Here is a 25,390-nt window from a genome sequence, read left to right as displayed (position 1 = left end):
CCTGATGCCCCCTGCCCGCCCATCCTCCCCCCATCCACTAGGCCCTGTCCCTGTCCTTCCCCCCCAGTCCGCCAGGCCCGTCCCCATCCTTCTTCCCCCCCCAGTCTGCCAGGCCTGTCCCTGTCCTTCTTCCCCCCTGTCCGCCATGCCCATCCCCGTCCTTCTTCCCCCCCCCCAGTCTGCCATAGTATGAAAGAAATATATGGTATGTGTCAATGGGCCCCAACAGTTCAGTGCATTTCAATGCCGCAATAAAGCAGTAGCGTGGCTCCTACCTCTTATATACCACTCCCATGGGCCAGATGACGTCAGGGTTGAGGGGGCTGCCACCTGACGTCATTGGTCCCTGACCAAAACATCAACTGAAGCTCTTCCATTTACCACTTCAGCCAGAGAGGTGGCTTCGCTCATCTTTTGCCTTCCCTGTGTGGGGAAGCAGGAAGTCTGGCTTCAGTTCAGCTTTTCCTTCTATAGCACGCTTGGAACTCAGACACCTATTATTATTATTATTATTATTATTATTATTATTATTATTATTATTATTATTATTTGTTACCCGCCTCTCCCCCTGGATTGAGTGCCATCTGATGCAAGGGCCATCTGAGAATGTAGCTTTGCACTGAAGCCTGATGTGCTGGATTCCTCTCCTGCTTTACACCTATGAGAATTTCATAGGATCTATGAGAATTCATTGTTGCTAGTAAAGCACGTGGGCGTGCACCATTCTAAGCCCTGAGTGCATGCACTTGTCTGCTGAAAATGTTAGCAAATTGTCAAACCATGTGCTCATGTTTGTCGCATTCCTGATTCCCGGTTTGATTTGTACAAATTTGCTGATGTCCATAATTATCCCCAGTAGACTGAATCAGCCCTACTTTAGTGCATGGAGGAAATTTCAGGGGATTTGTGCACACTCTGAGGGATTTGCATAGGTTTCCCATTTGCGTGAAGCGAACAGTGATCTCAAATGGGAATCGGGCATGAGATGGGCAGTGAGACAATGTTCAGAGAACTCTCCTGATCTCAAACAACGCTCGTTCGTCCGTCCTACTCACAGCAGGGGTGTCTCTCCTGTCTTCTTCCCCAATCTGCCACCAGCTAGAGGTGGGGCTTTGGGTAGGGACCAAGGCCTCACCTGAAGCCTCCGCAGGCTGCATGGACTGGCCAGGCAGGCCAAATGTGCCCATGGGCCAGAGCTTCCCCTCCCTGATTTACAAGATGCAAGCAAATCTTAGGCACAGTAGTATCCAAAATAGCTATATCGTATAATTTATAAGTCTGTACTGTAAACATATGTGAGAGAAGGCATGCAAATACTAGAAGTATTTGTGCAACATGTCTGATTAAATCATGTATACTCATAGTGAAAAAGGTTCTTGAATTGCGATGTCTATGTAACTAAATTGGCACTAAAGAGAAACAAGAGAAAGGTATTCACATGTGCAGGGCTACCACAACGTTTGCAGAAGTATAAAACATATTTAGGGGGAAAACCACTAAGAGGGCAAAGAACCTCTGAAAACCACCAAATGAGGACTAAGCATGCCCAATAGCCACAAAATACTGCCTATTGTGGGAGGGGACCAGATGGAGTATCCTGGCTGAACAGGAGTACTCTACACCACAACAGTTTGTCCTGGGACCTGAATGGTTATGTATATACAATGCATGTATATGTCTTACCTTTCAAATGCTGTATTTTCGTAAGTTTGAAAACAAACAAGACTGTTGGTATACCCCCCCTATGTTTTCAAAAATTAATGTAAGCAGCAATTTCTAAGGGGCTAATTCATGATATGGAAGGGGTTCTGCTCAGCCTAAAGATATTTTAAATAAATAAATAAATAAATGTTACCTGTAAAATAAAAGTTTCTTTGACCCGCTTTCTCATTGCCATGGATGTCGGAAAAAAGTCCGCACTGTAAAGAGAAGTAAGGAACTTTGCAGTATATAAATACATCAGATAAACACCATGTATTCTTCCCCAGTTGGTTCGCCTTTGCAATGAAGGTGCTCGGAAAATGGAAAGGACAGAAATGATGTACACTATCAACTCCCAGCTGGAATTCAAAATCAAGGTGTGATATTTTCTTTCATATATTTACTGTCCAAACTTTAACCTTTGGTTAGTTTTAATGAAGAGTTGTCACAGATAAGAGTAAATTTGGTTTTATTACCTGAGGAATTAGGGGTTCTTGAGCTAATGTTTTAGGAGACGACAGACAAGTACATATCCTGAAAGCAGATGTGATCCTTGAAACATATGGAACAATTGACACAACTGCTTATGGAGCTCTGGTCATTCAAACCAAGCAGAAAATGGTTTGATTTAAATAAACAAATACAGCTCAAGTTGATATACATTACCTAGACATATACCCTAGATAATCACATAGCATACTTCCTCTTCAGTTTGATTTAATGAGCAAAGTTCTGGAAAATAATTCTGTTGTTTTTTGTATGAGTTGAATCCAGCACTGGCCATCCACTAGTGGAACAAACTGCTAGTGCAAGAGATTTGCCCTCTCCCCAGAGGGTTGGGAGACTCTGCAGAACAGATTTGGGGAAGTACATGGGGAGCAGCAGAGAGGATGGGAAAGTTCTGTTGTGCGAGTGGAACTCCGCTTGCTCATCTTTGGATTCAACAGTCTGTCGGCTCAACAGTCTGTACATTGATGGTGTTATATAAATAAATAATAATAATAATAATAATAATAATCTACACCAAGCAGGATATTCCACTATGAAAGTGGTATATAAAAGGTAGGATCCACACTACTGCTTTATAGCGGCATTGAAATGCACTGAACTGTTGGGGCCCATTGACACATACCATATATTTCTTTCATACTATTTTCATAGTGTTATATCCTGCTTGGTGTAGATGTGTCAAGGGCCCCAACAGTTGTCAGTGCACTTCAATACCTCTATAAAGCAGTAGTGTGGCTCCTGGGTTTTATATATCGGTTTCATACCTCTTTCATAGTGGAATATCTTGCTTGGTGTAGATGAGCCCTATATTTATCTCCCGTCATGTTTGTTATTCCCCCCACCCTTTTTTTGTAAAGGTTGTGTTGGTATTCCTCCTCTGCTTCCCCATAGCACAGATACAGACTGAAATTATACAGTCCATAATAAGCACCTGTCACTCACTAACGTGAAAAGAAGAGAAGACTGAAGGGAGACATGATAGCACTCTTCAAGTAGTTGAAAGGCTGTCACACAGAGGAGGGCGTGGATCTCTTCTCGATCATCGCACAGCGCAGGACATGGAACAATGAGCTCAAGTTACAGGAAGCCAGATTCTGGATGGTCATCAGGAAAAACTTCCTGACTGTTAGAGCAGTATGACAGTGGAACCAATTAGCTAGGGAGGTTGTGGGCTCTCCCACACTAGAGGCCTTCAAGAGGCAGCTGGACATCCATCTGTCAGGGATGCTTTAAGGTGGATTCCTGCACTGAGCAGGTTGGACTCGATGGCCTTATAGGCCCCTTCCAAGTGTACTATTCTATGATTCTATGTATTTCCAAAAATGAATGAAAGAAAAAGGTGTTTATGTCATGTAACATAGCCCCAGGTGTGCCTACCTTTTTCAGTCATTCTCTGTTAACTCTTTACATACTTAAGCTTGCATTTTCCTCCAGCCATTACAGTAATAATACATCTTTCACTTGTATCTCTCCTTTTTTTTTTTTTTGTTCTGTAATGTCTCATTTTACATATTGCCAGGAAACTTGATTTTACCTATGGGCTGAGTGCTTTCCAAATGGTTTGTTAAAATTATGAGTATACTCAGCTCAATTTTCAGCTCATTTTATCGAGGGAGAGTTTCTGTTGAAAGGTTATAACAAGAGCATTTTTTTAAAAAATCAAAAGGTAGAAAATATGGTCTTTGGCATAACCATTTGTGCTCAAAATCAAAAACACATAGCACATATGGAAGAAAACTTGGAGGCATATGCTAATCACAGACAAATGAAAACTCTTACATTTTTATGTATGTGATGAGACTTTTAAAATTTTCTTTTTAATTTATTTTTGCAGTTGGTACCCTGCCACAAAGCTCTGCATAGCCCTCAGGGCTGGTTGGCATTATGATGCTATGTTTCATTCTTAATATAAACCAGACTGTACGATTTATAGATTACTTGATCTAATTGCGGAATTTCAAAAACTGAAGTACCAAATTATATCAGGAATTCTTAAAGAGCACTTATTCTCTCCTTTTGTATTCTGAACCATAGGTTTGGAAGGGAACCAAAGCTTATTATTAACTTGCCTGTGTCTCTACAGAAAGATCTTACAGAATCTTTTTGGAAGGGTTAAATTGCATTTTTCTTACTTTATAGCCTTTCCCATTGGTTTCTTCTTCTCGGTGGCTAGTGAAACGGGGTGAATTGACAGCGTATGTTGAAGACACAGTGCTTTTCTCTAAAAGAACCTCTAAGCAGCAAGTGTACTTCTTCCTCTTTAATGATGTCCTCATTATCACAAAAAAGAAAAGGTAAGAGCTGAAATGAATACATAGTTTATTGCACTGGAGAGTTACAATGGATCAGCCTCCCCCAACCTAGGACACTTCAGATGTGTTGGACTGTGATCAGCTGAGAATGATGAGAGTTGTGGTCCAAAACATTTGGAGGGTGCCAGGTTGAGGAACACTGCAATAGACAAAAGAGCAATATGTTCCCACTCTAGATATTTATTAATTGTACATTTGTATGTTGCATTGTGGGAGGAGGGTCGCATGCATATGCAGTACCTTGAGGACATACGGCAACTCATGCAGATGTCATTGTAAATATTTTGGAGAATGGGACAGTAGTGAGGCAAGTGCTGTTTGTCCCATACCAAATAGTACTTACTGAAATCTTCCCAGTTTACTACTGAAGGGCCAATATTGCCTTTAGTAGCTTTTATCACAACAAAAAAAGACATATAATACAGAAATGAATGGTTTGGGATGATCTTACTTAAACTTTTATTGCCATTCATTAACATCTTTAATCATTTGCCTGTTTCTATAGTTATGGTACATATGTCTATATTTGGTAGTATCAAGTGTTAGTCCTACTAACAGTAGACCCTCTGAAACGAATGGGACTTAAGTTATTTGATACTACCCATTGGTAGCTACATAAAGAGAGCTTTGGCTCTAGGGCGGAATAGATATGAGGATGATGATGATGATGATGATAAAAACAAAAACCTGGTACGCATTAAGATGACTTTCTTATCCTACTCTGGCCCAAGGGTAAATTCCGATTAAGATAATGTCTTATCTACCTCCCTCTCTCCCCTCATCCAAAACCTGACAGTTATTTTCTCAAGCAAGTGAAGTTCATCGCTGAGGAGGAAAGTGCTTTAGAGTTTCCTATATTCAATCTTGACACTGTATGCTCAATATTTAATATTAGGCTGGCTACCACATCTGAAGTCATGGGTCTCCTATATGTGTTGTACTATTATATGATAACAAACGTAATGATCATGCTTGAATTATTGTCACTAAGCTGCTTTCTTGCTAAGTCAGACCATTGATCCATCCAACCAACTCAATATTGCCTCCATACTGCAGTTGTCTCAAAGGACTCAGACAATTATTTCTAAATTTCAACTGAGAACTTTTAACTGTGTTGATATGGGAAACTGAACCTGGAATCTTATGATGCAAAGCATATGCTCTACCTCTGTATCTCCTTCCCTTTCAAAGATCAGCTAAAGTTAATTAGAAGTTATTAAGGATTCACTTTATTTTTTAAAAAACAGGCTTGGTTTTGCAGCATTTCTAGAAAATATATTCTGCTATACATTCCAGCAATACAAACTTGGGGACCCTCCTATTCTCTTATAAAATATTTTATCTATTTAATCAGACCAAGCATTTATCTGGATATTCTGATGTGAGCTTGCACACCAGTGATCAGTGATTATATTTAAAATTAATCCACTCAGATATTGCTAGTACATGCCAAAATTGTCTTGTAGATAAGCACAACTTTTTGCATTGGTTTAATGTTGTATGTGCTTTTCAAGAAGGTGTTTTTAAATGCTTTTCATACCAGAGATATTATTAAAAGAATTACATGTAACTCTTATATTAAGCAAGCAAGCTGAAAGGCATCTGAGCAATGAGATTTAAGTCAAGTCTAGTTATAAAAGGCCATAAAAAGATAAAGTAGAATAAATCTCCTAGCATTAGGCATACTCTAATGGAACTTTATGCATAAGTTCAGCGCTTCTCAAACTCTTGTGACCCACAAGTGGGTCTTGATGAGTTCCCGGGTGGGTCGCACAATGAGGACCTTTTTTCTTTCGCTGGGCTGGCAGCATACTATTATGACTGTGCAACCCATTTAAGGTCCGCATAGTTAAAGCAGTGGTATTCCCCGTAGTAACCTGTGGCTGCGAGAGCTGGACCATAAGGAAGGCTGAGCGAAGGAAGATAGATGCTTTTGAACTGTGGTGTTGGAGGAAAATTCTGAGAGTGCCTTGGACTGCAAGAAGATCAAACCAGTCCATACTCCAGGAAATAAAGCCAGACTGCTCACTTGAGGGAATGGTATTAAAGGCAAAACTGAAGTACTTTGGCCACATAATGAGAAGACAGGATACCCTGGAGAAGAGGCTGATGCTAGGGAAAGTGGAAGGCAAAAGGAAGAGGGGCCGACCAAGGGCAAGATGGATGGATGATATTCTGGAGGGGACAGACTTGACCTTGGGGGAGCTAGGGGTGGCGACAGCCGACAGAAAGCTCTGGCGTGGGCTGGTCCATGAAGTCACGAAGAGTCAGAAACGACTGAACGAATAAACAACAACAACTCCTTCCATGCCATACTTAAATTATATTCTCATACATACTGCCTTTATATTAACATTAAAAATGAAAAAAAATATGTAACATTTTCTGTATTAGCAGCTGATGAGATATTCCTGTGCTTTCTGTTGTGAAGAAAGCACAAGTAAGTCCTGAAAGGTGAAGTAGGTTTATAGGTGGGTCCCACTTAAAATTGTTTGAAGAGCTCTACTTTAGTTGTTATGATCATCAGTTGAATATGTGCTTTTGACATTTGTGCTTTGTATCTTATTTGAATTTAATAGGATATTTTTTATTTTATATGTAGACTACACATTCAGGGCAGTATCCAATGCTGTCTGTGCACTAGAGGAACCTACTATTGCAACAGGAAGCTAGCAGTGCCAGAAGCAAACACGTGAAAACTCTCATTTCTGGAATAGGGCAAGTCAGTGGAGCTGTGCTGACCAATACTGTTCTGGAAATTAATGTTTCCACTCATTTCCATGGTATCTCCAGGAAGCGTGAGTTTCCTGTTGCAGAAGTATTGTATATTCGCCTCAGTTAAGTAAATAACAATCCTGTGGTCCCTGGAATAATGTCCCAGGGATCATAAGATATTTTGTATTTCCCCACCAAAGGCCATAGACACTCCTATAGATCCATTCCTTTACCCCTCACGGTGTCTGTGAAAAGAACAGGAATGACCTCATAGAGGTCAAAGGGGGCGGAGAACCAGGAAAGCCCTGACAGGTATGTCAAGATTGCTCACTCTTCTGTGGATCCAGCCTATAGAGGTATTTCTTATTTTTTTGAGACTTGTAATGATTATGTGCAATTAACTAGTTGCCCTGGGCGAACAGCAATTGGGCTATGTCATGAAATTGAGCAACAATAGTAATCTTTCTCTAGTCCTGCAAGAGCAATGCTGCATTTAAGTCTTCGCTCCAGCTCTAGAGTGCAGATTTCCAACTAGGAAAGAGTGCCAGGACGTTGTTGTGGCAACCTGTCCTCACCTTTAAACAGCAAGAGAAGCAACTGCAATAGCGACTTCCATTTATTTGATTTACACCCCCACCTGTCTACCAAAGTGTGGTCTTTAAATTTAAAATAGTTTGAAACAATAACACTCATTAAAATAGAGTAGAAACATAACAATTACAGAATAAAAACAGCACCCAACACACAAACCATTTTCAGGGCAAAGGCCTTGAATAACACAATCTTTGTTTGCTGTCAGAAGGATAGCCAACATCTTTTTTTCCTAGTCCAGAAAAAGGCTGCTGTGAAGCTAACACAGCCACCGTTCTCTTCCTTGGAGGGCCCAGGGAGGCATTTCCAGTAACTCCTGTATGCTCTTTCCTGGGACATGGGTGTTAAAATGAATGGGTAAGTACGGATAGTGCAATTAATATACACAGTGTTAGGATTCTTCAAAGTGGTTTATTAATAGAGTTTTGGGTCAAAATAACGTTGCAATTTTTACACACACACACACACACACACACACACACACACACACTTTCTCCTTTTTTCAATACATTATCATAAGAAAACAGGAAAGCTAGACAAACACCCATAAAAGGATTCTAAAACCTTGCCTAACGAAAAGGGAAACTGTAATTCCTTAAGAGAGCAGTGTTAGACAGAGAGGTGCTCCTATACATATGCACAATAATTCTCACAGGTATAGAAATATGCCTTAGGACTCTTGCCTTAAAGTTTAATGTACTTGCTTTGACCTGGTCTGCTGTATATTTATTTCCCCCTTGTGTACTCAATTATGTGTTGTTTCTTTTATAACAGTTAAGTTGTTACAACATTATTATCTTTTTACAATGGCAGTCGTCCCTGAAGCCTCCTTATCAGTAATATGGATACTTGTCAAAGTGGTTCACACACATCTCAAGCAGTCCTATATTTTTTTGACGCTGTGTTGATTAAATATTCTTACTTCATGGTCTACAATTCCCTGAGGATACCACTAAAATTCTCTCTCTGTCTAATGGTGTGTCAGCTCCTGAGATAATCCTTGCAGTGGAATGCAGCTGGACTTCTTAAATGTGAAGGCAGCCAAAGGTCAAGTAATTCTTTGGAATGTTACCTGTCCACAGTTGCTGGTTAAAAATGAGGGTGTGCTGCACTCAACAGGAAGAGATTCGAAGGAATTTAAATGCCTTTCCTAATTAATTCCTTAAACAGTTGATCTGCAAATCTTACAAAGTCACAATACAGGGTATTAAAACAAAATGTCTGTAGTGCATTTTAATGATAAAAGAAGTTCCTAACAATCTGGAAAATGAAAGGAAAAAAGGAAACATATTTTCATTTTAAAAAAGAGGGGGGGAGCTATGACTCTATTCTTTGGCACATGTACAAATAAAAGCTGGAATATAAAGAATGCACCAGAAAGCAAATCTCTTAGAGAGAGGTGGGATATTGTTCTGTATAAGTCCAGTCCGATTGCATATCCATTTTCATACAGCATCTGCAAGCCATCTACTCTAGAGATACACCCACAAGAGTGGTGATTGAGAGGGTGGGGACAGGGACTTGGCACTGGTGATGTGGACTGTGTGTGCACTGTAAACAAATATAGCTCCCACCACCACCAAAAGTTAGGCACTTTCCTTCCAAAGCATTCCAAAATTCATTGCTTTACAAACTCCAGGAAATTGACTATTTAAGTAAGAACTGTATCATTTTTCTTGGAATGAATAAACAGCTGAGCCTCATAGACTATATCTGAACTGGTACATTTTGATTTTCAATAGGTTCGCTTAGATTGAGGATGGGGGGAAGGGATGGCATTCCACTCAATAAATATTTGAAAGCTATTATAGCCTTAAGATGGAGAAAATGATAAATGCTTTCATATGTTGTGAGAGTCAAGGAGAGTTGTACATATGCTCTTTTGCTTCATTGGATAATAGGTCTCTCTGGGTTGGATCCAGACTGAGTTAGTTGAACTAAGATCCCATTGAAATCAATGAAACTAATACTGACTTAAGTCATAATGTGAGATTTGGGTGCCACATAATTCTAACCAAGGCCATGGGTAGACAAGGTGATATCCTGGTGATCACGCCGGGATCATCCCTGTGCGTCCACATGATGCACAGGGCATCACGGGAGCAGGGAGGGATGATCCCTCCATTGGCCCAGGAGATTGCCCTACCTGAAGGAGGATATTCTTTAGGTACACACCTAAAGAAGGATATTATAGAGCTGGAAAAGTGCAGAAAAGGGCAACTAAAATGATTAAGGGGCTGGAGCATCTCCCCTACAAGGGAAGGTTACATCAACTGGGATTGTTTAGCTTGGAAAAAAGGAGACTAAGGGGAGACATGATAGAGGTGTACAAAATTATGCATGATAAGGAGAATGTGGATAAGGAGACATTTTTCTCCCTCTCTCAAAATACTAGAACCCAGGGTCATCCCATGAAACTGATTGGTGGGAGATCCAGGACAAATAAGAGGAAGTACTTCTTCACATGGAACTCACTACCACAGGATGTAGTGATGGCCACTGATCTGGATGGCTTCAAAAAGGGGTTGGATAAATTCCTGGAGGCGAAGGCTATTAATGGCTACTAGCCCAGATGGTTGTGTGCTATCTCCGGTATTTGAGTCAATAAGCCTGTGTACACCTGTTGCTGGGGAACATGGGTGGGAGGATGCTGTTGCACCATGTCCTGCTTGTTCATCCCTGGCCAATGGCTGGTTGGCCACTGTGTGAACAGAGTGCTGGACCCTTAGTCTGAGCCAGCATGGCTCTTCTTATGTTCTTATAGTCTGTTCTAGTATCCTACTGCTCCAGAAGGTGCAGCATAGCGGCTTCACCTCAATATGCTATGTGCCTGAGAAATAGGTGAAAAGGGTAGGGCTGGACTGGACGTGACCTTTCTAGGCACAGACTTACAGTCATTTTACAATGCAGTTGATATGAGGTAAAGGTCCTTTATAAAGGTATTACAATGGAAAGCTTCCTGGCCAGATTTGTCCCTCTTATCTCACACAAGACATCCCTCTTATCTTTTCTAGTGCAAACTACTCAGCAGATTGGTATGTTTCTTTAAGCCTGAAACATTGCCTTCTTCCTACCCAACTTTGAGATCTTCCTCAGAGGCCCTGCCAAAAGAAGTGAAGCAAGTGACAACCAGTGAGAGGACATTTTTGGTAGTAGCACCCTAATTATAGAACAGCCTTGGCAGCGAGGCTCATCCCAAATTAATCCCTGAAAATCCCTCATTAGAGATAAAGATAAGGGAAGGGTTTCTCTTCTGTTGCTAGCAGTAGCAAGGGGATCCCTTGCTTATCTCTGATCTCTCCTCAGAGAGCATAGGTAAGAAAGAAGTTCACCTTGCCTCTGTGGCGGCAGGTGCAGAGGATCTGGCGAATTGCCAGAAACGACTTTGTAGGCTGTATTTTCTGCACTCATGGCTTCAGCCACAGGAAAATAACATCAACTACATTTACAGTTCTACAGCTCTTACTCTGTATCTGGAAGTTTGGTATAAGTAACAGATGAAAGATCACGTGAATGGCTGAGATAATTCAGCATGGAAATTGCATTGCAATGTCTGCAAGCAAGCGATTGCATTTGCCAATCTGTATATGAACTTGGCAATTCTGTGCATCCTTTAATCTTAAAAAACGTCATTATTATTATTTTTATCTTCTCACATTTTACTACCTATTTTGAAGTTTCTTCATCTTTTTTTCCTCATCCATAAGTTTCTCTTCCAGTAGAAATTAAAAAAAGGATACTACTTGTTGGACAGCAGGTAGACTATTATAATTCAGCTCTTGTTTATGCTGGTTAAAAAGCAGCTTTATCATAAAGTATTTCTTTCACTTTTTGAGTGCAACTTCATGCATTACGCAATCTGTTATAAATCTATGTTTTGGTAAAGTACAGCCTGTTTCCCCAATGTGGCCTTTTACAGGGTCCTCTAAAGTCCTCCAAGTAAAATAACAACACGATTCTGCCACTTGGAATGCCGAAATAGTGAACAGAACTGCACGATTTATGGACCGCCAACTTGAACACAGCCTGCCAACCACATAAAGGGCCCTACCAGGGGCTTGAGGAGTTGCCTGAATTTGCTGCCTGCAACAGAAGTGTATTTATACAAATGCCTAGTGGGCTGTGTTGGCTTGATGGTGCAGAGGATAAATGATTTATTATAGGAAAATTTAATTAATTAATTAATCAAATATATAAACGAATTATATGGATAGGTCTTACCTACAGCCCTTCCCCACCCACATTTTTCTTCCTCAGCCAGGGTTTAGGCTACAATCCTAAGTAGACTGATTAGGGAGTACACTCCCTTAAACTCAGTAGGACCTCTGAGTAGGCTGGTATAGGATTACCTTCACCATTTTAACACCTCATCTATGAGAGCTACTGAATTGTCCAATTTCCAAATCTAGGCTTCTAAGGAATCTGATCTGCGTTTTGAGGTGAATTCACAGCTATCTGATAAAACCCTGTCCTTTCCTTCTTCTTTTTTCACCTTTAAAGCACAGGGCTTGGAGAATTTAACCAACTGTGAAAGCAGAATAAGAAAGAAATGCTGTTTCTATTGTATTCTGAATTATAAATTCTGCTTGAATGTAAGAAAGAGTATTTATCTATTTACAATATTTATATACCACACTTCATCGTATTAAATTTACGGTCAGTGTATAAGCATAAAAGAACAACACAATAAAACACAACAAAACCCAAAAGGTAAAAAGCACTAGGTAAAGCTTTAAAATAGACTAATAATAACTCTTAGTCCATTGAAATCAGTTAAAATGCCTGAGTAAATAAAAATGTTTTCACCGCATGCCCGAATGATAGCAGTGTTAGCAGCAGGTAAACTCCTTTTGTGAGGCCATTCCATAACTTGGGATGCTACTGCCAAAAAAAAAGATCTCCCTTGCTGAAGATCATCTCACCTTGGAGAAGTGAATAAAAGAATATCTTAGGAAAGTCTGTTGCCTATCCGCACCCCACCCCTCTTTGGTAGTCTCATCCTTTCCTGTAAATCAGCCTTCCTCAACCTGGGGCACTCCAGATGTGTTGGACTGCATCTCCCAGAATGCCCCAGCCAGCAGAGCTGGCTGGGCCATTCTGGGAGTTGTAGTCCAACACATCTGGAGCGCCCCAGGTTGAAGAAGGCTGCTGTAAATGGAACCAACTTAGGAACACTTACATCACCTAAACAATATCAAAGACATGTAAACTACATCACTAGATGGAATTTTTAGGGTCTCAACTATTAACTTCATTTGTCTCCTTGACAAGCAGAAGCTTTGTAAACATTCCAATTTTCCCCCTTCTTTGCTGAAAGGCTGAAAATGTCTGAATAATTATGTGCAATGGATTGTTCTTGAAAACTGGCTCTACTGCAGAACGTGACACCTGATGCATTTAGTAGTGATTTGACTCTAGCAATTGTCTCTCCCTCTCTCCTCTGCTTTTGTATTTTCAGTGAAGAGAGCTACAATGTCACAGACTATTCCTTAAGGGATCAGCTGTTAGTTGAACAGTGTGACAGCGAAGAGCTGAACTCCTCTCCTGTGAAAAACAGCACACCTATGCTTTACTCTCGGCAGAGTTCTGCAAATCACCTCTTCAGATTAACTGTCCTAAGTAACCATGCAGGAGAGAAGATTGAATTACTGCTGGGAACTGAAACTCAGTAAGTAAATAGCATATTTTTCTCAATCTGCCTTCCACATCTGGGTTTCTAAAGCACTATTCGTCTATCCATTGAACATGAATATATAGTTCCCAGATTCTGTTGGCTTTTATCCAGTGACCAAAGAAATAAATTCCATAGTTAGCACAAATTCTCTATTTCTCATCAGAATACCAAATATTGTGATATAGTTTCCTGGTTTGGGCAAAACAATAAACTGTGATTAAGAGGCTTCTTAGTTTAAGCAGGGCTAATGCAACGGGAGGAGAGAAAGGGTCTCCATGCGTGTCCCTGCATAATAACCTGAGACGTGACTCTCTGAAATGATTCAGTGTTGATGATAAACCAGTCAAGTTATGGACATTAATAGCCTTCTTGGCTTACAGTAGATATAAGATACTATCATGGTTTGTGTAATGCATGGGTAGGCAACCTGGTGCCCTCCAGATGTTTTAGACTGTAACTGACCACAATCCCTGACCATTGGCCATGCTGGCTGGGGTGATGAAAGTTGTAGTCCAAAACATCTGGAGGGCACCAGGTTGTCTACCCTGTGGGTTTGTTTTGTCATAGTGAGTATTACTTTGCCAATAAAACAATAAAAAAGGAAAGGGAGAGACCGAAAGAAGCACTTTCACAAGAGTAGTAATGTAGGAAATATAACTTTTGATGGGGAATTGTATTTTGTAATCTGGAACTAGCAGTGTGTATTATATGTTCGTTCTGATATACATGTTGGAATATGTAGGCTTATTAGATCATTCTAAGTACATCAAGGGTAGCATGCATGTTTTATCCTCATGGTGAGGGCACCAAATCATCCAATAACTAGTGTGGCTGAGCAAAGATTTGAGTGTAGATCTCCCCAGTTCCCTACGTCATATAGAGTTTTGCTACATGGCAAATTCATATGGCAAAGTCTGAAAAATTAGTGCCGTCTTTTGACATTCAGAAGAACAATTCTCCAGAGGAATACTTTGTAAAAATGTAACCTCATGGTGTCAGCTCTTATATGTCCAAAGGCTATGCTGATGGAAATAGTAGGGCCAACTAGAAGACTGTGGGTGGATACTTTTGGAGAAGTAAGCTTGTCCCTTCTCTTCAGGTAACAGAACCCAAAGAACAGATGACGAGAAGTGGGATGGAGAGACAAATAGTAAGGTCTGACCCCACATGTGCTTCTTTGCACTTTCTGCAAAAGTCCAGATCACAGAAAAGAAACCTGCCTCTTCTTTCCTCTTTGGAATATGTGGGGGTAAGGAAGGCTGGTTTCTCTCCCTTCCCTTTTGGGGCTTTCTAGGAGGCAACAGCTTCAACAAGGTGCTGTTAAGGTCTTCTTGCGAAAGCCCAGTTCACAGGGGAAAAAACACCCCTATTTTCCTCTATGCAGACCTTGGGGAGGAATGAAAAGTTGTGTCTTTCCTTATACTTGGCCTTTTGCAGTTATTTTTGCTTAATGAAAAGTCCTGCATACCTTAAAAGCTGTCACACTACTGTATGTTGCTTGGCTGTGTTTTGTACACTGTTTATTGGACAGAAATAGCCATATGACATCTACCTTGGTAATAGTTTAAATAACTGGTTCTGTCCTGCTCCTTGTAGAGCAGGCGACTCCAAATAGGTTCCCTCCAGACATTTTGGACTACAACTTCCTCAATTCCTGGCCATTTGGTCATGCTGGCTGGGCCTGAAGGGAGTTGGAGGGCACCAGGTTGGGAAAAGAAGATGTAGAGATTCCCCACAGCACCACATAGGCTCAGTTTAAGTAGTAATATTCACTATTGTACTGATAAAAATTTCTAACATGTAAGGATTTTGTGGTTACTGCTGTTCTAAGGCTGTGTTGTACACAATATATTTCTTCTTAACTAAGCATTATAGTACATGTATTCAATACTGGACTTGATGAACCCATGGAAACTGTCTAGTAAAAATCTATATAGCCTAGGGGGAAACTCTGAAGTTATGAAGGAAGAAGGTCAGCCTTGTTTTGCTGGACCAGTTTCAAGGAGTGTTCAACTTTAGACAGCAGCAACAAGAAACATCTTGTTCTCAGTGGTGCAAATCCCAATAAGAGGAAATTCCTTTCCTTGGGATGCCATTAGCATTCAAGTAGCTTTCTACAAAACTCAAAGATTTGTATCTGTCTCCGTGGAAACTGGAGGGTTAAAGGAGGTTATACACACAATAGCTCATACAGTGTGCATGTAGTCTTGCCCAAGAAATTTTTAGTGTTTTCCCATTTCCCAAAATTAAAAAAATGACCCTGAAAAGTCATATGATGCATGCAACTGTGTTTTTTTAAAAATATTTCCTACAAAACAGTATTACAACCAATCAGCGAAATATTGGGAAAATATTAAATTAACAGCATTTATAACACAGCTGATAAACAAACTGATTTCCAAAATTCATGACAAATGGGTGCACCAATCCTTTCCTACAAATGTTTAACCATTTAATTCTTGACTGGGGAGCCATTTTTAGTCCAAGGGCAGAATTGACCCTGGGTCAGGACGTCAGGGGTTATATGTCAGCAGTAGGTGAGGTCACTGCCCGGAGTGGTCAGATAGAAACACACACAATATATATATATACACACACTATCTTCACACACACACACACACACACACACACACACACACACACAGAGAGAGAGAGAGAGAGAGAGAGAGAGAGAGAGAGAGAGAGAGAGAGAGAGAGACCTTTGGTTTATCCATGCATATCTACAGGGGAGGGTGGCATTTTTATTCACACAGTGCCCAGTATACCACGTTAGGGGGTGAAAATCTGGCCCCTTCCAATCCTCCACTGATCTGTGTGGCTCAGTCTGGGGCTGGATCTACCCCTCCCCACTTGGCTTCCCCATTTGGGAAAGGAGAAGGAAGCAATGCCTTGAGCTGGCACCTTGAACAACAATTCCTGGAACAGGCTCTGTTGGGAGCCAGCTTCATCCTCCATTCACCTTTTGCTATGTGGAGAGGAGAGAGGGGAACGAAGGCATGGCCTGGCTTCACCCATGCCTCACCTTCCCAATTGGGAAGCCGCTCCTAAAGGCATTGACTCAGTCAGGAACTGGCTTCGCTCTGCTCCCTGCCCCCCCCCCCCCACACACACTCTCATGTTTCTCTATCAGGGAAGGACAAAGTGGAAGCAAATCCAACTGAACTGTGGCGTCAAGGACCAGTCCTTGAAACTGTGCTCAGTTGAGAGCTGCTGCCCTGTCCCCTGTTCCTTCCCAAAGGGGAGGGGAGGGGCCTTCCTGGAGACCCCCATGGGCTGGATGGCTGAATTTGGCTTGGCAGGATGAATTTGGCCCAAGAGCCAGACGTTCCCGTCCCTGTTTTAATGTCTATCTGTTCTCCAAAGGAATTTCATTGGAGGAAGGAAAGTTCAGAGCTATTAAGCCAGAAGTGATTGTATGTATCTAGGGCTCTACAAGATGTAGCAGGTACCATTAGTGTGGCCAATATTGCCTGCTTCCTATGTGGTAAGGTGCATTTCTCAAAACCTAATAGTTTTAAGATTTAACTGTACTCTTTTTAAAGTGGTTTAATTCAGCAATTTTTTATTTGCTGGCATTTTGTATAACTTGATGTTATATTTTTGAGCTGGATTCAGCTTCTGATCTGGAAAATAAAGCTTCAGCTATCTTACATGTGTCATAAACCACCTTTGATATATCATTTGGATTTCAGGCTTTAAAGAGCAACTGTAACTCTTCTCCTGAAATGTATTCTCCTGTTACATGACCCATGTGAATAAATGAGAATCCCTTTGACAAAGGTCATTTAAAAGATCACGTTTAACTGAAAGAGGCTTTGTATGGTACCAGGACACAATGACATGCTCTAGACTTAAAACTGTTCATTTTAAAATGGTTATAGCTTAGCCATTTATATGAATGTTTTAGAGGGATATTATTCATAGTCATTTCATCAGTTATCAAAATGTCATCTAGAATAGAGCATATTAAATTATTTCACCTCTGAATTTCCTAGTCCTGTTGTCCTTTTAACAATGTGTTCCTTCCATGAATTTGGCTGTGTCTAGAGCCCTGCAGGACTCCCAACACACACACACACACACACACACACACACACACACACACACACAGAGAGAGAGAGAGAGCTCCACACTCACGGAGCTCTGTCTAAACATATTCAGTAGTGGCAAATGCTCTTTCAACATTTGCAACCTCTAGTTCAGAGACGTATTCCCAAGTTTAATATATGAAGTGATTACAGTTTGGTGCATTCCCCAGCATTGGGTTCACTCTAGGCTCCAACATTAGAACCCACCTAAGTACTAAAATTTTGTTTTATTTCAAGAGTTGGCAAGCCATGATAAATGTCCTCCCTATTTGGGTGCATTCAGTGACCTAGACCTCCAAGTGCTATCCACTTTTTTTGAAGAGCAAAAGTATTTGCTGTGAAGAACAGCCAAGATGGCTGCAGTCTTACTCAGACTTGTTCAGACCTCCCAATGGAGGGAGGGGGAGTCTATGAGAACAGCTCTCAAGGTCCATCTCTGAGGAAACAGCTCATTAAGCTGAACACACTCCCCCCCCCCCCAACAACAGCACCTGGGAAGTTATCAGCCTGACTCAAGGTCATGCTAATTGGGTGCTGCCTCACTTCAGCTGTGGGAAAAACGCCCCGGTGGGGAGGGGCCCCATTCGCAAGGGAGGGGGAGCTGGAGGCCTGAGTGAGGTTTGGGATTGGTTAGGACGAGTCAGTCATGGTACCGACGGGCCCCAAAAAGGGATAAAGGAGTGGGCAACCAGGCGGCCATCTTCCCGCATGGGGAATGGGAGATCCCTGGCAAGCTGGGTTACTGCTTGGGTTTTAGAAAGTTTTTTGTGTTTTAAGTGCCTGGACACTCCAGGGAAGATTTGTCGCCTTTGTTGTGTGATTTATGGTGAGCTAATGTTTTAAGTGGTTGATTGGTGTTTAATTACTGTTAAAACCTACCTCATTTCTCTTCTCTCATCCTCCCCCTCCTCTCCTTCCCTTTACATTCCTTTGCTTGTGCTTCTGACTGTGGCCTTACATGTTAGAATTAGTGTGTGTAAATAAAACTGCTTCAGTCCTCATCCTGTGGTGTGTGTGGTTATTCTCCGAAGGGCTGGCTAATACCGTCTTGGTACAGGGTTAGGGAGGTGAGGATCTGTGTTACCGGGCGATTGGCCCAGAACCTACCTTGCAGGGAGGTTGGGTGGACCCCAGCCTTCCTTCACAGTTGCATGCATGAGCTTGATAGAATGGACTGTACCACATCAGATTGCAGATTGGAAAACTGCATTTTTAATGGTTCTTTCATTAAAAAAATACCTCTCTGCAGTCAGAAAACATAGTACAGCAGGGAGTGGGCTGAGCTAGCACATTTCACCTTGATGTTCTAGCATTCCAAAATGGCAACTCCCTAAAGCAGTTTAAAATGATGCAGATAAGAGGGTGGAGCTAGGGCAGAGAAGGCGGGAAATAAGCCAAGCCAGCCAATTGAATTCCTTATTTGCTATACACCTGTTTCTTCCTGTTCTCTACACTTGTATTGGATGCATTATAGCTGATGTTTTCAGTTACAGCTACCAAAACAGCTCTAATAATGTAGGGTCAATTAATTTACTAAATTTTCAAGCTTAGAAGACAGTGTTCATCTTCGCTCAGCCATAGGTTTACAGAGTGGCGTGCAACAAGTCACTGGCTAGCTGCTTAATTTCCCCATCCTGATCAATGTGTCAAAAGTATGAAATGTACTTAAGTAGTTCCTCGTCTGGATTAGTAGTTTACACAGATCCAACAATGGAGGTCCAATTACTGGCACTATATCTTGATAGATAAAATGAGCCCTTCTGAGAGAAGATAAATGTATTTTCCCATAAAAGTGGGGAATTCCAGGAACGCAATCAAGGCATAGGCACCAGTTCACTGAGCCATAAATTCACTTCTTTTTCTTCCCCTTCTACAGGAGTGATCGTGCTCGCTGGATTACTGCACTTGGGCAGAGCAATGATAGACGGACTATGGACAGGACAGGTAAGTGAGAAATGAGAAAGTTCTTCAGGGCTTTGACGTAAATTGCACTGACCTTTTGTCAAAAACCAAACGTTGAATCTCAAACAGTGCAATCCGATACATATCCACTCAGAAGTAAGTCCCATTGAATTCAGTGGGGCTTACTCCCAGGAAAATAGATATAAAATCGCTGCCTAAGTGAATCTGTTCCCTTTCTCTGTATATGTGTAGATTTGGAGGGTGTGGGGACAGGAAGAAACCTGAACATAAGCGTTTAATTCCCTTTGACACTATGCATAAGCAAAAGTAACTCCTTGGAAAAATTGGTTTCTTGAGAGATTGAGAGAAACATTTTACTTCTATTGATTTCATGTAAGATTTAAGAACAATTCAAGGATGCCCTCTGCAGTTTTGTTGGTAAATCTCTTTATTCAGAGATAGCTAGGTACAGCAAAGTCCCATTGAACTCAAAGGGTCAACGAAAATTTATCCATAAGTTTAACATTTATTTTCTCTGTAAGAAATAATAGATATCACTTTTTTTGGTAACTTGACTGTGTGAAACAGCCATTGTAGCCATTGCCTCTTATTAAGTTGTCTAAGATTACGAGAAAGTTTGCAGGAAAGCAATGTTCTTGTCATATGTTTGTTTCACTTAAACTGAATGCATGAGCTTTCCCTTGGATTTGCCATGTGGATCAATAAATACTCTTTCTTCTTAGCACTGACCCAGGTAGAAGTCATCAGATCATACACAGCCAAGCAGTCAGATGAACTATCCCTCCAAGCTGCTGATGTAGTTCTTGTCTATCAAAAAGTGAATGATGGTGAGTGGAATATTCTTACTGCTTAGTTGCCACAAATGGTGTCAAATAGCCACAGTAGTGCATGAGCTGGTAACTTCCCAATTAGACTACTGCAATGCACTCTACATGGGGATGCCCTTGTGGTAGCAAATCCCGTAGTATAACTATATGCGGTAGAGTTGGTGGCAATGCGTGAAAGGGCCTTTTCTGTGGCAGTGCCCTGTATGTGGAACTCCCTGCCCAAGAACTTGGATTGTCTTCTTCTTTACTGGTGTTCTGCTGACACTCTTGAGAAGTGCTCCTTCCTAGGAAGGCAGTGACCAGGCAGGGATATAAGGGAAGGGACAATCCCTAAGGTAACCTGGTCCCAAGTTGTTTAGGGCTTTATATGTTAACAAAAAAACTCATTGCCTTCATGGTCTTCTTTGGGCAACCTAGAGGCATTTGGCTGGCCATTGTGAAGCAGGATGTGCGACTAAATAGTCTCTCAATTGATCCAGCAGGGCGCTTCTTTTGCTTTTACATTTTTAATATGTATCATAGTTAGTACTTCATTATTAATTGCAGGTTGGTATGAAGGAGAGCGATTGCGTGATGGAGAACGAGGCTGGTTCCCAATGGAATGTGCCAAGGAGATCACATGTCAAGCCACAATTGAGAAGAATATGGAACGGATGGGACGCTTGCTAGGCCTAGAAACAAATGTATAGACTCTCTGCAATGTATGTACTCTAGGATTTGCACTAAGCGATGTCTGTGGCATCTTGGTCTCCTCCAGGTGGTCACTTTACAGCTGTAACATGTGAAGTAAAGGTTACGGATATGTATAATCATTAGGAATGGAAGCAACCATAAAGAAACTTCAGGCAAATATGGACTTGTCAGTACAAGTCAGTACGAGAATCTCTCTTTTTTTAAAAAAAAAAATCAATAACTTTTAATTAAAAGCCGACTTCTTTTTTGTGTGTGTTCCTCATAGAATCATCACTTGGACTATCACTGTGAGCTCACCACTCATGAATCCTAATTGGGATGCGCCTCCTTTGAGACCAGTTCTAGGGTCCACTAATTTCACCTTCCACTGTAGTTTACTAGAGCCTTTTCATTTTTATATAATTGCCTCAACTCAGCCAGGGACACCAATGTGCAAAATCAAGCTTCCATGCGTGCAGCTGTTGTGGGTCCACATCTTGATTGAACCAGCTGGATGCGTTCATCTTCCGATGTGCAACTAGGGGTATGGCCACAGAGCAGAATGTAACTCCTGTTTAAATCAGTGAGAATATGCACAATTAAAAGCTTGAACTGTCGATTTTACTAGAATTTACTGGGTTGCACCTGTGGCTTTCACACCTGCCTCACAACACTTACCTGTGTGGCTTTTGCATGGCCTTCTACGATATGCTTCCGTCACCTCCATCTTAGGATATGCCAAGGACAAAGCAAGGGAAAAACAAAGCACGTACTCATTATGAATACAGGGTGTAGGGCAGGAAGGTAACTGAATAGTCGAGATTGACAACACTTTAACTTCCTGTATTGCCGGTTTAGATCTTGGCAGGTGAAGGGAGTGTTTTGTTTTAATCATGCTGCCACCCACTACAGGACTGTTCAAAAGTAAAGCCTTGCCCATTCCATTCAGTAAACCCGTGAGGGGAAGCCAGACCACAACCCCAAGCCAGTGTTCCTAGCTCACGTGGCTCAAATTTCAGTAGAACTGCAAGAAAAATGACAGCAGAATTCAGGACCTTTTAATATATAAGCATATATGCAACCACCCAACAAAACCTTGCATTGCCAATTGTTACTTTGACTCAAATGGATGCATTCTTTTTTTTTTTAATAACATCTCTACCAGCTTTCCCACTTACCTGTTTTGAAACTGCTGAAGCTTTTGTCTGCAGCATACAGGGTTTTTTTCCTCGTTTTGTTTTTTGCTATGGTAGGTTCTTCGGAAACATTCTGACCAAATTATGGAAGATGGTAAAATTATGTTCTGCAACAGATGGAGGTAGCCTGGTTTCACCTTGTTTTTCTTGCTTCTCAACTGTAGCATGCCCACTTACTGAGCTCATATCTAACAAGGTTGTTTGCTTGTGCATTTGAGAATTTTTTTCATTTTAGAATTATTTTGGAAAAATTAACAGAAAAGCATGTGTAGATAAAAATACATTTTTTAAAAATACTGCTAAAATGAGCAAGCAAGCAACTTTGTTAGATATGAGTTTAGTAAGTGGACATTTTGCAGTTGAGTTATCAGATCATAGTCACACACTTTGCAATCTGCAGAATATTTCCCCTTCATATTTCTAATCAATCACCCACAAAATTGTTATTTCTCAATATATATGCAGAATGTGGGGCTGTTAACACAACACACTAGACCGCACTCCGTAATTGAGTATGGGATGTTTTGAAACGTGGTTATTCGTTGAATAGGGGTTAGGGTATTGCCTGAATGCAGCATGTTTTCTGCAGGGTGGTTATTGTGTTGTCCAAACGCAGCCAGGGTGGCTTGTTAACCACCCTGAACAACCCAATCACAAACCATGGGTTCACAAGGTGGCTTGTTCAAGAAAATAAGCCACACTGCATGGCTGGCAAGCCATCCTGGCTGCGTTCGGACAACATTTAACCCGCAGGTCAACAAACAACCCATGGTTCAAAAGAGGGTGGGTTGGCGTGTAAAACTAGCTATCTGTAGATTTGTCAAAAGTGAAGGCACTTTTCAGATCAGTAGATCTGAGATTGCAGTAGACCATAACACAGCACCTCATCTTGGCTATCTTCCCCCCGCCCTCAAAAAACAGCAACACCCTCGTCCTTTCACTGAATGCATTGGGCAATTTACTTTGAATAGCTCTCATGAGTGGCTTGGATGTAGCGTATGGATGCAACCCTGTTTTTCCAGTCCAGGGTTTAAGTAGTTATTACAAGCAACATGCTTATTTTCCCCTTCTCCATCTTCCTTATTTCACCTAGTTGAACAAAACATGCATTGGGTCATTGTTGCGCTATGCACTGCACCACTCTCGCCTCATAACTTTGGCCAGGGCAAGGAGCAGTGGACAGTACGGTAGCTTCTCTCATAACGTTTAGATGTTACAAGGTGGCAGCAGTGGACCGTCCACGTTAAACGCGTTTACAGTACCTTAATTACAGTTGCAAACACTTCCCAAGTTAAGGGTTTAGGACAAGAACTTCAATACCAAATTAGTCAGGGAACGAGTTCTGACCTCTTCTGTGTTTGTTTTAACATGATGCTGAGATCCGCTGCCCCTGCAAAGAGTATTGGAAGGATGCTTTAAGGCTATGTTGCAGCATGATTGTTGTTTATGGAGGTAACATAAATTGCCATCCCTGTATTTAACAGCTCAGAAGTGTGTTGTGAAATCAACATGTGCCCATGTATATTGAATAAGATTATAAAGAAGCTGGAGCAGTCCAAAATTGACTTCAAATGGCTTCAGAGTACAGGGGCCATAATACGAAGCACACTAAGCCAGCTAACTCCAATTTGGTGCCTTCCAGATGTATTGGAGTAGTCCAACACATCTGGAGGGCAGCAGATTGGAGGAAGCTGCACTAAGATTATTTATCCCAGTGCAGAGATAGTTGTTTGCGTTTGACTGGTGCTGAAGTCATAGCTTGCCCCATTGATTTTAATGGTCTTAAGCACAACTAGCTTTCTATCAGTTGAGGCTATTGGATTGTATGTAGCCCAAGCATACTGTCCTCCCCTTTCCCGTTATGATTGCATCACCTATTGAATGTCTCATTATAAATCTCCATTTTGGAGTTTGACAGGAATTTGTGTTGTCAAGCGAATATGTAAATAGGAATTAATTTGTAATTGCGTATGTGATTAATTTATAAATAGGAATTAATTTGCAATGCATTTCCTTTTTATGTAAATAAGCACGGCATTTTCTACATCGTGTGTATTATAAGCAACCTTGCCCTTTCTAGGCACTGTTTATCATCTAACAGGAATCACATACAAAAGTAAAATGCCATATTTTGTTTTTACTTTTTTTCATGTGGATGGAAAGTTGTGTACTGTATGTTTTGTGTATATATAAATAAGGTAGCATATGTGCCGAATCCAGATTTTGACATACAGAACTGGACTGGCTGAAGCTGACTTGCCTGCCCTCTCCTCCCCATGGCAGCCCCTCCAAAAATGCTACACATTGGGTTTGAGGACTCTGCTGAATAGGGTAAGTTGTAGGGTGGGGAAAAGGAGGGATCCTCCAAATCAGGCAGAGACATCTTCTATGAGCAGAGCTCCACTCGCAGAACATGCCTCTGTACAATTGTGGGGGGAATCTCCCTGTTCATCCTACCATCCCAACCTTCCTCATCATGGTGCTCTCCAGTGAACTCCCAGAAGCCATGTTCCTACCTTCTGCCCTGTGTCCCCAACAAATGAGTGGCTTATTAAGGAGAGGGCTTTCTCAGTGGTGGCACCCCAGTTATGGAATACCCTTCCCAGAAAGGTTCACCTGGCAGTTATACTGTGTTTTTTTCAGTGCAAAGTAAAGACCTTTTTATTTTCCTTCAGTTTTTCATGTTATTGTGTGTTTAGATTTTCACCCTGCTGCTGGTATTTATTCCAGTTTTTAACTTTGGTTTTATTTTGTTTTAAACTATATATACACACATACATATTGCTATGGCTGAGGAAAGTTGCAAGTCCAAAACATCTGGAGGGCACCAGGTTGGGGAAGTTTGGCCAAACCCATTCAGCTGAGTCCCCCATCCCTTTGGAGCCTTTTCTGAGGTGTAGAGGGGCTGCCACAAAGACAGGTGGGCAAATAGTCTACCAGGCCAATCACGCACACCTAAATGTGGCTCCAACCCATTTAATACTTCAATAGAAGCCTATCTCTACCGAACCATAACATTGGGTTGCAGTGCAGGATTACTTCCATAAGGCAACTGTACAGAAAGTGTAAGTTTTTGAAAAGTTGTGAAATCCAAACTATTCTACATGGATTTTGCAGTTGCTGTGGGTGGCAGCCTGTGCAGTGCTGTAAGCAGTACTTTCCGTCCTTGTATTGCCCTGCA

At 41.3% G+C, this 25,390-nt stretch overlaps 1 protein-coding gene across 1 annotated transcript in view; it reads left to right on the top strand.

The window, feature by feature from the left end:
- Positions 1-21,382, top strand: part of ARHGEF26 (Rho guanine nucleotide exchange factor 26) — a 78,790-nt gene extending 57,408 nt beyond the window's left edge. The window contains exons 10-15 of the mRNA XM_063132086.1: positions 1,989-2,078; positions 4,351-4,505; positions 13,288-13,497; positions 19,468-19,535; positions 20,237-20,341; positions 20,888-21,382. Coding sequence (XP_062988156.1) covers positions 1,989-2,078; positions 4,351-4,505; positions 13,288-13,497; positions 19,468-19,535; positions 20,237-20,341; positions 20,888-21,030 — 771 coding nt within the window. The 3' untranslated portion in view covers positions 21,031-21,382. The remainder of the gene's footprint in view (positions 1-1,988; positions 2,079-4,350; positions 4,506-13,287; positions 13,498-19,467; positions 19,536-20,236; positions 20,342-20,887) is intronic.
- Positions 21,383-25,390: the final 4,008 nt, after the last annotated feature.

The sequence above is a fragment of the Elgaria multicarinata genome, chromosome 8 (genome assembly GCF_023053635.1).
Source record: "Elgaria multicarinata webbii isolate HBS135686 ecotype San Diego chromosome 8, rElgMul1.1.pri, whole genome shotgun sequence".
NCBI lineage: Eukaryota > Metazoa > Chordata > Lepidosauria > Squamata > Anguidae > Elgaria > Elgaria multicarinata.
Note: the sequence above shows the minus strand (reverse complement) of the source record. Positions and strands in the feature narration are given on the sequence as shown.